General features: G+C 34.7%; 1 protein-coding gene across 5 annotated transcripts; it reads right to left on the bottom strand.

Moving 5' to 3' along the window:
• Positions 1-5,734: 5,734 nt before the first annotated feature.
• LOC112727289 (uncharacterized) lies at positions 5,735-10,624 on the bottom strand. Of its 5 annotated transcripts, XM_072209157.1 has the most exons (6): positions 10,212-10,551; positions 7,778-7,857; positions 7,471-7,631; positions 7,003-7,092; positions 6,098-6,215; positions 5,735-6,009 (listed from the first exon to the last, which is right to left on the bottom strand). In XM_072209157.1, exons 3-6 carry the CDS (start codon positions 7,559-7,561, stop codon positions 6,003-6,005), a joined length of 306 nt encoding a protein of 101 aa, XP_072065258.1. In that variant the 5' UTR covers positions 7,562-7,631; positions 7,778-7,857; positions 10,212-10,551; the 3' UTR covers positions 5,735-6,002. The 5 variants fall into 5 exon arrangements, with proteins under 5 accessions (XP_072065258.1, XP_025632754.1, XP_072065261.1 ...); XM_025776969.3 differs by lacking the exon at positions 7,778-7,857 and having other exon boundaries at positions 10,212-10,624; XM_072209160.1 differs by lacking the exons at positions 7,003-7,092; positions 7,778-7,857 and having other exon boundaries at positions 10,212-10,624.
• Positions 10,625-14,016: the final 3,392 nt, after the last annotated feature.

Below are 14,016 nucleotides of genomic sequence, written 5' to 3'. Positions count from 1 at the left end.
GTTGGACCTATGAAAGGAAATTCAGTTACTTAACAAACAAAAGGGAAAAACAACTACGAAAAACCTAGCTTCATCTCGAAAAGCAAAAGGGTTTAAATCAAGCACTATTTACAAAAGTTGCAAACGATAACCGATAATAAAGAGTTCAAATCGAATACCAACTATTACAAAATTAAAGTATCAAAGACCCACAAGTCGAGCCATCTCAAAAAGATAAACTGAAGGAAAATCAAAGGGGGTTGAGGTTCTCACTTGTCACAACATCCTTGGCAAGGGGAGATGGAGGAAGAACAGTAACCGAAACAGCCTCAATAATCTCAGGAGACGAAGGAAAAGCCTCCACATTGATGACCTCGGGCTGACGCTCAGCTCAGACCTCGAAACAGAAGGAGCCTGACCAGCCTTGGGGTCGGACATAGGCACCTCCTCATCCTCATCTAGGGTTGGGACAATCTTCCCATCCACAACAACATTGTCAGTACTGAACAAAGAGAGGTCAAGGTCGGGGGCTAGGTCCCAAACTTGGGCCTTCAAATTCTCATACATTTCAGCCATACCCCCGACCAAATGCTCTTGAAGTTTGGCATAGTCATCCTGAGCTGCCTTCATATCCTCCCGCATATTGATCGACTCCCCATAAATCTGAGACTCGGCTTTTTTCTTCATCTTCTCTGCCAGTAGTGACGCTGCCTCAGCCTTGGCCGCTCAAGAACGAGCCTTCTCCAAGTCTGACTCCAACATAACATTCTTCCCCTCCAACTCGGCCTTCAAACCATTCAACCTCTCCACATCAGCTCGGGCAGATTTCAAAAAGGCTTGAGAAGCATGAAGGGGAGACTTTTTCAGCTCTTTAGCTAAAGCAGTATCCACCCCTGCCACGCGAATGCAGTTGCGAGTCATGTCCTGAAGGTGGTTCAAAATAAACACATCATCTATTGATATCTAGCTGTTAGGCAGGATGTGCTTCTTGCTCCAAGCAGGGCCATCAAAATCCTTGTCATTAATACCTAACTCTCCAGTGGTCTTCTGCCTCTTAGGGATTGGCTCAGAAGGAGATGGTGATGGCAGCACGCCCAAACTCTCTAACAGCGGGTCAGGAGAGATTAAGCGAACAGAGGGAGTTGGAATAACCTTCCTCCGGACAGCCGGACCAGAACTTGGTTTCTTCAGAGGAGGTCGGGAAGAAGAGTCCATGGTTTCTTGGCTCTGGAGATTGCGAGTAGCAACCGACTTCTTCATATTATGCAAGAATCTTATCGAGGAAGATTTTGAAGCCATGTCTGAAAAAGAACACAAAGACACAAATTATCATCACAAACATATAGCCCTAAGATAATGAGAAAAGCTAGAGCTCGGAGAATTATCTAACTCAGACCGGAGAAGACTAGGGTCCCCTAAGAATCTCTTCGTGTCCAAGTGAGGAGCTCGACCCCAACACTGTTCCAAAACACCGACAAAGGCTCGCTCGATCTCATCTAAGCTATTTATGCTATACTTTGTCACTACAAGGTTCTCGTGCACAAAAGAGGGAAGAAAGGTTCATCACTCTCGTCTAGGAAGAAAGTTTGGACATCCTCCACTACCCGAACCTTAAAGTAATGGTTCTTAAAGTCGTGAAAGGACTCGTCAAAAAGGGAAAAGACCTTCTTACCCTGAACAGCACGGAAAGAGACCCAAGAAGCCTTCCCCTTCTGCGACCCAGGCTTGGTCAAGACAAACAAATAAAGAAAAAGGCTAACAGAAGGTCGGATGTCCAACACTCGGCAAAGAAGCTGAAAATTTTTCAAAAATGCCCAAGAATTAGAGTGGAGCTGAGAAGGAGCCACGTTACAAGACCAGAGGATCTCTGTCTCAAAGTTGGTAAAGGGAAGAGCAATACCCAATCTAGTGAAAAAATAATCATAAGCATAGAAAAAAGGATGCTCTGAGCTATCCAAAGGAGGGAAGCAAACCTTCTCTTTAGGGTCAGGAACGACTAGCTCATAATTCTTCTCATCTTCCCTATTGACACATATCCTATGATGCTTATGAAACTCATCACAGTACTCTCTATCCACTACGGTTACAAAAGAAAGGACTACAATATCTACTCAGTTACGGAGGCCAGGAGGGACTTTTAGTGGACATTTTCGTTAGAACAGAATGAGACATATAGCTACACCTACAAATACAACAGCAAAAGAGATCATTACTACAAACAACCCGGACAGGGGCAAAGAAGTCGAGTAAACCCCGAAAAATCAAAGACAACCTTTTTTTTAAAAGAAATATGTTCAACCAAAAGGTGCCCCTCTCATGCAACATCGTAGCATCACAATCACACATTTGGGGGCAACACAGACGCAAACAACCAAAGCAAACCAACCACAACCCCTCAAGTTCACAGAAAGGCAAAGCAAAGTAAAAGGGACCTTTTTGTAAAGCAGTAATCAAGCGAAAATGGAATTTCCAAGAAACGGCAAGTCAAAGCAAGAAACTTTTTCAGGAAATGCAGTGAATCATCATCAAAAACAGAAACAACAAAACCACTACCAACATTTACCAAAATCATTCAAGGCAATAGCTAAAGCAAGTAAAAAATGCGAAAACCATTAAAACACAAACCTGGATGGAAGATGAAAAAGAAGGGCGCGTCAAACAGCAGTAGCGCGAACATTCCTCTCCAAGAAGGAAGCCTCTGGGGAACCCAAGAAAGAGAAAATCTTGGAAGAAAGGATGATCGAAAAGCAACGGAGAAAAGTTCTTTCACAAAGGGAAAATGGAGAGAGAGAGTCGCGAAAATGGAGAAAAGAAGGAGAAGAGAATCCACAAAGCTCTTATAAGAAAGCAAGGAATAACGGGCCCAATAACTGAGCTTTAAATTGTGCACGAAGATCAAGAAAACTGTCACGCCAATTCAGCCCCTCATTTAATGATGTTGAAAAAATTTTGTAGAGTTTAAAACCCCACAAATTATAAATAAAACTCCCATAAAATTAATTTTTGTTATTATTTAATAAATTTTTTAACAGAAAAATCGTATTATCCTAAAATAAAAAAGTTAAAAATCGAATTGTCTTTTTTTTTTCTTTTTACAAAGAACGTCGTATCTTTCGTAAAAATAGATAGGAATCAGATTGGTCTTTACTCCAATTTTAACCTTCATTCCAACATCAAGATAAGCAATAATAATATTAATTAATTAATATGTAAATCTTTCTTTTCTATTCTTGTATATGTATATTTATTATGAGTAATCTAATCAATAATTATTTCTTATAATCATGTTGATTAGCCAATAATGCACAGAGTAATCACCCAAGGCTGGTAAGAAAGATAATAAGAGCTACTGAGAAGGTACTTGCTAATCCTCTTCTTTATATGCATCAATATATATAATAATTAATTCTTCTTCATCATATTTGACTATTCATCAGCATTATTTATTTTTATATATGTTGTTTAAGCCACATAACGAAGATAAAGATTTCACTGCATCACAAAGTAGGGTGAAAGTCGGTTGAGCTACTTGTTGGAGTCTCCTGACTTGATTCGTTTTAAGTTTGATTTGACTCAGTTCATTTTATTAAACAGGATAAATTTGGATTTTTTGTAAAGCCTTATTAGTTAAAATGTCAAATCATAATCTTTATAAAAAGTTTACAAAATTCGTTAGAATTTTTTTTTAATAAAAATAAATTATTCTTAGTTTAGACTTTAATTATTTATTATAAAACAAAACAAAACAAAAAAAATCAATAGTCAAGATTAATTAAAATTATAGTTTTTTTGTTCAAAGAAAAAATTTATAGATAGTAAGTATAATTATGATATATAACTAACGATTGATATATAAATAAATTATTTTAGAAATTATGAATTATATATTTTGGAATATATTTAATGTCAATTTAAAATTTTTAAGTTTATTATCTTGAGTTACAATTTAGATTTTTTAAATAGGTTCGTAGGTTTGTCGAATTTTAAACAAGCCAAACTTAAACCTAAAAAAAGCATATAAAAGATAACAGGCCTAAGTTTGAATTATCTATTTACAACATGGACCTGCTCGACCCATTTTTATCCTTAATCGTAATACAATAACCAGAAGGATTATCTTTTAGATAATAATTATGCATTTAATTAAAAGCTAATTTTTAGTTATTTTTTTTTAATTATTTTTTATCTTACTTTCTAAATTTTAAATATTAAACTTAAATTATAAGTTCTAAATTTTATAACAAATCCTAAATTCTAACTTTAAATCCTAAATTTTCCAGAATGTGAAAGTTAAAAAAAATTACAAAAAAATTAATTACTATTAACTAATTAAAAATTAATTCTCTACTTGTACTTATTCAATAGTTATTACCAATCAATGTCAAACACTCGTTAAGGTTACTACCAAAGAAAAGTTTTTGACTACTAATAAATTCAATGTTCTTGAAATTATGAATAATTTCAAGCGTTATAATAAATTCTTACATTGATTAAAAATAGATTAATATACTTTTATTAAATTGTGTGAAGGTCTTATGGCCTCAATTATGTTCACTACTATAGTCCATTTGTCCAAATTAAAGTTTGACTGGCTACTTGTATTATGGCCTCTTCATTTAACCTGTTCGTATAATTTATTAAGTTATTTACGATATTTCGGTGCATGATACTTGAAATTTCAACATGCATGTATATAGCTCACAAAACTTCATTTTAATAATTAGCGAACCTTTTAGAATTATTCATGCATCAAATAAGGTAATTGCTTTTGTTACTTTGGTTATGATATTCATTTTTTCTTTGGTTTTTCTTTTTTTTCCTCTTTTGTTATCAACATTTATAGAGAAGAGAACTCTTTACTTTTGTGAATTCTACTCTTAGTTTGTTTAGTTCACCTTTCAAAATACAATTCTAAATTTAATAATAATTGGAAATCAACTTAATATATTCATTTAAGATAGAATTTAATTTTCGTACATTGACAGCATAAAAAATTGTACACAAACATACAATTGTGTGTTGTAACTTGTAACATTATTAAAAATAATTAAATTTCAAATTTATTATTTAAAAAATATTTAAACTCAAATTTAGTTAGACGACCAGATAAAATTATTTATACAGTCAATATATCAAAAGTAATTTTTTTAAAATATAAATGAAAATTATTCCAACTAGAGATGTATGCAACTTTTTCAATGAATATCAAAAATCTTTAAAAATTTTATAAAGGCAAGATCCTTTGATAAAACACATTCTTTTTCAATGAATATGCAACTTTTTTCAGGGAAAGTACAACATAGGAAGAAAAATATGGTGGTTGGAAAGAATGGGACAAAGAAGAAGAAAAATGTGATGGAGAAGACCCTTCACAATATTTTGCTAAGGATTATTCCCCTGTTGGAGGGCGACGTCCCATACACAATAAGAATTTGTGCATACAAACACAATTGGGAAACAAGGGCAAAGAAAATCAGCTTCAGACTCGAATAAACTTTAGCCATCTAAATCACATAATCAATACCACATCATTAAATACCAACTATAATTATAATCCCTTTTTTTCTGAGGCCTGAAAATAGCTACCATTAAAAATTTCATTTTTGAGCAATTAAGGTCATCACAAAATTGTTCTTAGTATACCACATATTCCCAACCTAATGTGAAAAATGAAATAAGAATTAGGGTCTAATTCTTGAAATTATCACCTTCTAAGAAGTCTATAGGATATGAAGGGGTAAAAAATTGGAAAAGATTGGCAAAATTTAACATCAAATAAAATGCAGAAGATTCACAATATTAGAAGATTTGTGTCACAGTGGTAAATTAGGTGCACAATTTAAGATTGGTGTTGTAGTGTATTACCTATAACTTTCGAAACATCATCAAGAGCTGAATAGAATTAATCCATGACTGAAAAGCCTGATAGCAGTAACACAAAATTGAAGGGAGCGATCAATAGAGTTTGCCCACAATTTGTTGGCTGGCAGACGAGTTACTGCAACCACGACTGGATGGGTACTTCAAATGCTATGAGTTTATTCCAGAATATATTAATTCAACATCTTGATAAAACACTCATGAAATTTAAGAAAACGCTTCATGCTTGAGTTAAGACCTTTTTGTTCTTTCTGCTTCAACATGTCTCCAAGGATTGAGAGCATCTCTAACTGCCTGAGCCTCGGGGGAATTCTCCCAGGCTCGCTTTTCTGACTCCAAAACAGTTACCTTGTCATCTGTATGATGCAGAGAAAAATTAATCAATTTTCTTTTAATAAAGTTAAATAGTTCATGGAGTTATGGAGATGACCACCCCAACTTTATCCCTCAAACACACATACCCTTAACTGCATAAAATTCACAAGATCTAATCAAATCCTTCAGAAAAACAACTATCAACAACTAATTCATAAGAAAAACATTCACTTGATATATTTGATGCGCTAACACATCATACACACACACACACAATTGTGAACAGATACAAGGGTTTTGATGGGGAAAGAACGTAAGGGTCTGAAAAGTAAAATGGACTTCACTTTACCTACAATTTCAAGCCCTTCCCTCCTTTCCCTTTCTTTTCCCCTTCAAAATCAAAAGCCCACAAAAACTCCCTAAGAAAAAAAATCTTTAACATCTAGCTCATATGCAAAAATACAGTTCATTGAGTATGCAAGAAATTTGAGGCGAAGAAATACGTGAAATCGGCCATGTGTTTCCCAAAAATTCCTTACATGGAAGACAGTGATACTTTTCGAATTTAAAGATCTGAGTGGTGGTTTAAGCCTTCATTTCCTATTTTCATTCAAAGTTTAGTTGAGAAAAGAATGAAACTAGTGGAACTCAGGCTGCGTTTGGCATGTCCGAGGACAGTGGGTGCAGGGACGGAGACACAAATTTGTGTCTATGCATGTTTAGTTATAGGGAGAGAGGCATTCTAAGGTTTATATTTTAAAGGGGCAAAATGACAATACAAGGGGGGAAAAAAGAAAGAAAGCACACTGGGAATGTAATTTCATTAACTGTTCCAATTCTTCCCTCTCAACTCAACCCAAGTCCATGCCGTCCTGGGAGCTACCAATAGTCTTTTGTCCCTCCGTGAGCCTTCCCCCACTATCCTTGGACAATAACCAAACACAGCCTCAGTTTTATATGTCATTTATGTTCTGTTTCATCATCTTTTGGAAAGTCTCTACAAACTGAAAAAAACAGAGAACCTACTAAACAAAATTATAGTCAAAGAACTCACGACACACACTGTAGTTGTATGTTGTAAATAGTGGCAACGGATGCAATTTTATCAAATAACAAAACCAATGACTCATAAGGTCACACTAATCAAATTAACAAGAATATGAGAGCATCATAAGTTAAAAATGGCAGTATTAATAAGAACGAGAAAATGAACGTAAAGAAAAATGAGAAAAGAAGATAATAGTAAGGAATGGAAAGTGCAAGTATTAAGATAATCAATAAGGAAGTTTCTCACACAGAAACCAGTTTTGATCATGAACAACTCCATAGAAGCCCCAACCAGAGCCGAAACGACCCCAATCTTCAAGTACCAATCAAGAAACTTCATTTTTCAACTTGCGAGAAATGGCAAAGCGACTATTGAAGAAGATTTATGGCAATCCAATCAAAAGCATTATCTGCAGGTATCAATGATTAGTAGTTAAGCTATTAGGTGCTTATATGCGTTATCTGCAGGTATCAATGATTATTGGTTCTTATGTATATTGTGTTGAATGTTAAATTCAGTGTGCGCACAAACATTATTAGAAATGATATAATTTACCTTAGGATCTGTCCACAAAATCAACTTTGAATATATCTTACTATTCCATTTGGCCAGTCTTTTCTCATGCAGTGATCAATCTTTATTTTTTCGGAACAAAACCACATGTTAATTAAGTCATCAGGTTCATCAAGAAGTCGAGGTTTGTAAAATAAAAATTCCAGACTTTATGGTTTGAATTCATCTAAAATATGAATTATGCCATGTTCCATAATCCATGCTTTCATGTGCCTGTAATTAATCTACAGTGGCTGCTGCAAACAATTTCAACTCACATTAATTCCATGTTCCCTAATCCATGCTTTCATGTTCTTGTAACTAGTCTAATTCATTTTTTTTGGTTTGAATTCATAGTAGCAGAAGGTGGTGTTAATCATTGCAATTTAACTTTGAGCAAAGATTTTTCTTTAATATTTCTACCTAAGCATTGTACAACTCCTTTGAGAGTTAATGAATTGAACCACAAACAAGTAGTTGTAAGTGAATTGATTGACTATAAAATGAGTTATATATTGATGTGATAAAGTTGAAGAAGGCGACTGATGGTTCAGAATAGAGAATGTGATGCAGCGAATATAGAGGGGCAGAAATACCATTACATTCAGAAGCAATAATAATCAGCACCATCAGATCACATAATAATAGCAAACCAAGGATCAGTAATCTGCCTATATAAAGGAAGTAGAGTTGAGTAACTCTCATAATTCTCTCTTTCTCTCAATATACTAATTATTTCAAATTCTTTCATTAAATGTTTCCTACTTGAAGGGAAGAAGGGTGCAAAAAACCGTAAAACTTTCTTTCTCAGTCAATAACATTATCAAATAACAAGGATATAACATTCTTTCAAGTATGCAAATCTTTTACTATAAAAGGAGAGTCCTTCAAGCTGAAAAAGGAGAAACTTTTTTTTTTCTTTTTAATAGCCCGAATGGTGTGATCTTTGTTGTTGGAAGAGTATGTGAGAAATCCAAATAGTTTTTCCTTTGTATTATTGAAAATCAAGTATGAAATCTGGGATTGATTCAGATGCAACAATTGCAAACCAAGGTTCAGAAGCAAAAATGACAGATCAATAGTTGAATTCATCAAAACACCAGATTACATAACAATAGCAAATCAAGGGCCAAACTGATCCATTCATACTCTTGTTAATTATTATGTTTAAGCTGATTGTATTGTCCAGACATGGAGAAAAATGTAATAAGACTTTGACAATTTTCTTCAAATATTGACAATTCTGAATTCTCATTAATGTCCAAATTCAAAGGAAAGCAAGAAATTTAAAGGAAAATAACATGTAACAATGAAGCAAATGCTTTTACTCAGCGCACATACTACAGTTGTTCGGCATCTGAAATGTCTGTCGAAGATCCAAAGAGGAACAAAAGATAAATCAAGAACTACAAACAATTACATGCAAGGCAGTGAAAGGAACTATTGCATTGTGTTTAATGAAGATGAATTAGTGAACCTAAATGGCAAGCAAAACAGAAGCAAACTAAGGCCTATCTGGCTATCTCCTTCCGTTTATCTTTAATTAAATTCCAATGACAAGCAAATTAAGGCTCCAGAATGTTAATTAGTTCGTCCTTAAATAAATTAACAAGGTTTAATCATACATAAGCAAATTAAGGCTCTATGTATCAAGCTTAATCACAAATTGTATTTTCACCTCATAAAGAGGCAAAACACCAAAACCAAGGTTGCAAGAACCGAACCGGTCAATGAACCAGTAGAGTGACTGGTTCAATGGTTCAAAAGTTCAACCGGAATTCAATCAGGGTTCAACCAGTTTAATTAAATATATGATAAAATTATAAAAAATTTAATATATAATTTTAAATTTTTAAATTTAATAATTTTTAAGCTGATAAATTTTAAAATTTTACAATATTTCATAATTTATGATTAAAAATTCACAAATAATCAACAACAAAATATAAAAAAAAAACAGCATACACAAAAAAATTCCAACATAAACACAATGCAGCGAAACAATCAGAATCAAACCATAAACATCTCAAAATCAGAAAAGATTCAGCAGTCCAGCACAATGCAATGAAGCATGCACCATAGCACCATCAACAATTCAGAATCAGAAGATCAGCAACCAGAATCACCAATCCAAAATCAGCATAAACAACTCAATGTAAAATCGTGGCAATGTTTCTATTTTGAATCAATAAGAGAAAAACAACAATTCACCAAAATAACAAGTAAAACAGATTAGATTTAAAAATCAATCTCAGCAGAATTAATAAATTAAACTATTGAATTTACGACAGAATTCAAATAAAAATTCAAAAAATTAATATCTCAAAACTCAGAATCATCAATAATACATCATATGCATATTCAGAATAAATTTCAAATTTCAGAGGGATAGAGTCAGAGAGATAGAGTCAGAGAGAGTTAGTCTGAGACTTGAGACCTGAGGGTTGAAATTTTGAAAAATTTGGTCATGGAGATAAACTGCGACTGAGAGACACCACACGAAAAAGAGAAGCAACAACGGCGAGACACGGTGTGGAGAAGAGAAGCAGAAACGACGCAGGGGAGGAAGGGAGAAGCAGCGACGACCCACGACGAGGAGCGACGAAGCGGCGACAGAGAGACAAAGAGGGCGACCGAGAGAGAGAAGGGAGAGAAGGATTCGGCGATGACAACGATGCGGGGCTGTGGGGTCTGCGGTGGCGGTGGGTTGTTAGGGTTCTTTTTCTTTCAATTTCAAACTTTCTTCAGTTTCAGAGAGGACTGAGGAGAGGCCAAGAGGGGTGGGAGTGGGACTGGCTCGCATAAGAAGGACCTTTAAAACGGCGTCGTTTGGATATCCGGACTGGAAACTCTTTAAAAAACCGGCCAGTCCTGGCGGTTTATCAATTAATTGTCGGTTTGACTGCTTCTCTGATCGATTTTTTACTAGACAATTTATGAGGTTAATCGAATCAATTTGGTGACCGATTTCTAGTTAATCCAGTTGAATCAACCGATCTGGTTCGATTTTTAAAACTATGACCAGAACTAATAAAAAAATGATAGAAATTTAAAAATTGAATTAATCTATATTCTTAACAAAAAAAGTAATCAATATTCAATAATCAATTAATCAAAATCAAGATATTGAGAGACATTACATAGTTACAGCGACGATGGAAAGAGAAGACGTAACAGTAGCCGCAGTGAAAAGATGGGAATAAAGCTAGACAAAGAAGTACGTTGCCGTTCTGGTGTTGGACAAAGCGAGATATCGAGATCACAGGGGATTTGGAGAAGTGAGTCTTGGCAGGTAAGTAAATATGAGAATATGAGATTTTTTAAATAAATAAAAAATATTTTATTTACTAAAATAAATCATTTTAAAAATAATTACGAAAATACGTAACATGTCTTATCTCGTTTACAGTGTAAACGAGATAAGTTTACACATATTTCGTTTATACTGTAAATGAGATAAGAGTATAAGATAGAGCCATTCATGTGTATATCTCGTTTATAGTGTAAACGAGATATGTGTAAACTTATCTCGTTTACACTATAAATGAGATAAGTCTGGGTGCGGCCTATATATACATGTCGTTGAGAGCAATGTTTCGAGCCCCATTTTCAACTTTTCAACTACTTTTTTCTCTCTTTTATTCTTTTCTGACCATATTGTTAAGTAACTCTAAGATGGATGGCGCGTGCAGATGTACGTGATCCGGACATCAATCGACTGAATGTGACATGGCATGTCGCCAGGACAGCCGACTTCGCGGTTAGTTTTGTTATCTTCATGTTTATGTTATCGCATATATGTATAGTCATGGTCAGGATACTTGCCAAGAATTAATATACAATTTATGGTTTAGGTGGCTAAATGTATAGTCAGTAAAAAGTCACTGATAAAGTATGATTTTAGGGATGTGGTTATGATTCTTTTGTAGTTAAATTATTAAGTACATAATTATTAATTTAAATATTAAATATTATGATAAATGTTTTCTTTGAAGTTAATTTATTAAGTATATGTTTCTTAATTTATGAATTTAGTTATTAATTATCCAAGTAGAAGTTATTTTTTAAGTAAACAATTATGTAATTTTGTATTTACCTAAATTAAATTATTAAGTAAAAAATTATTAATTAGATTATTAATTACTTTAGTAAATATTTTTATTTTAATTAACCTATTGAGAAGATGTTAATTAATTAACTTAGTAATTATTAACTCAATTTGTTATGTCAATGCTTATTGGGATTTTATTTTTTTAATTGTGATAATTTATTTTTTGTTAGATGTCTCGCCTACTTCTTCCTCAGCGAGTGAGTCACACACTTGTATCACTGGATGCCATCGTCCCATTTTTGAAGGAGGTTGACTTTAGCGACACGGTGTCTCTCAGGGACTTTGTCTTTGACAACTCCCGGATCACAACATTCATGGAGCGCTGACGTCTGAAGACCCACACGTCCCACCTACCATGGAGTGAGGGCACCATCACTCTGCAGGACATTGTGTACCACATCGGGTTACGCGCGCATGGAGAGTTAGTGGGGGTGTTTCCATGATTTCTACAGATGATATGACATCGAGATCTGGGAGTTGGTGGAACGACTACTTGGTGACAGGCCTCCAGTGGTTCAGCAGGACCGGGATGCTGACGGATGGGTTGGACTGTATCAACAGCAGGATGCCATTGCAGATAAGGGTGATGTCCAACTGTCAATGGTCTTAAGACATGGTGGGTGCTAAACACGTATGCGCTTTACCAACCCTCTGGACCTCCCTAACGAAATAAAATATTTATGGTTAAAAACTACACCAGATATAACAATGATAAATGGGTAAAAACGCCACAATTAAACTTGATCTCACTAATATCCGAAATTCTGTCGGAGGGCTATACGGAGACTCCAGGGACATCTAGTTGCAGATTGGCAACAATGCACATGGTATTTTAATCGGTCCGATTCGACAACTCAGTACTCAGCACTTCTACGAATGATGTAGTTCTTCACACCTTGCGTTACTGCATCTCTGCTTTTTAATCTGTGACTGACCCGAAACTCCATCCCATCGTCTCGGTTGTAATCGTCTTTTCTGGTGTTGAAAAACGAAGATTTCTCATGCATCAAGATAGTGACTTGGTACATCGGATAGCGCAAGAATTGGGTGGGGGGAGGCAAAACATAGCGCGCCGCTGCATTGATCCGCGTCTCTAGTACAAACTCCTCCTCATCATCATCTTCAGAAGAACCACTATCATTGCTATCCACAACATATTCCTCGCCGGAATCTTTATCATCCACATCTATGTCTTTCACTGGACTAGCAACATGAATCAATGGAATGCAAGAGGTGGGTCATCCTGCACAAAGGTCGAGTGGACGGATCCACTGCCACCAACATCACGAATCTCCACGGAAAGCGCCATTACTTGTTCCGCCATAATTCTCCCATGGATGTCAAACATGAGGCGCACATGCTCATCTCCATGGAGTCGAAACTGAAAAACTATATTTTCCAATCGTACTAGCAACCTATACCCCACCTTTCTAATCTCTTTTCTCCCTAAACCACCAAGGTTACTCAATATTAGACTCCTCAACTCCGACAACGAACTTACTCGCCGAGTGCGCAATAGTAACGGGTCATCACACTCAAATATCACCTCATTGTTACTGTTTCTCATACGACAATTGGGATACACACATATAACAAAAATTAGCAATATTTTCAACAACATACTGATAACAATTTTAATAAAATTTGAGCATAATTTTATGAAAAGGTTAACAAACTTTTCTAGAGATTAATCAAAATTATCAAGGTCTTAGCACAATTATTTTCAACGCAACACAAAAAAAAGGAAAAAACCAAACTAGCAATCTTTTCAACAGACATCAGACTAATCACAATTTTAACAAAATTTTAGCATAATTTTATGCAAAAATTAACAAACTTTTCCAAAAGTTAACCAAGATTATTAAGATTTCAGCACAATTATTTTTACATAGCACACAAAAAAAAGCAACAAATCAGAGTACAACACAACAGCAAAGAGCGGAGTTAATCATTCAACAATTTAATCTGAATAGTACTAACAGTAGCAGAATCCTAAACCGAAAAACAAAGAACCAAAATAAAAAATTCAAAAAAAAAATCTAAGTAGCACTAGCAAAATCCTAAATTTTTGTTCTCACTTCTGAACAAAACATTAAAAAAACAAAGGACAAGCCCTAATAATAAGCACTGA

This window comes from Arachis hypogaea, chromosome 12, assembly GCF_003086295.3.
Source record: "Arachis hypogaea cultivar Tifrunner chromosome 12, arahy.Tifrunner.gnm2.J5K5, whole genome shotgun sequence".
Classification (NCBI taxonomy): domain Eukaryota; kingdom Viridiplantae; phylum Streptophyta; class Magnoliopsida; order Fabales; family Fabaceae; genus Arachis; species Arachis hypogaea.
Note: the sequence above shows the minus strand (reverse complement) of the source record. Positions and strands in the feature narration are given on the sequence as shown.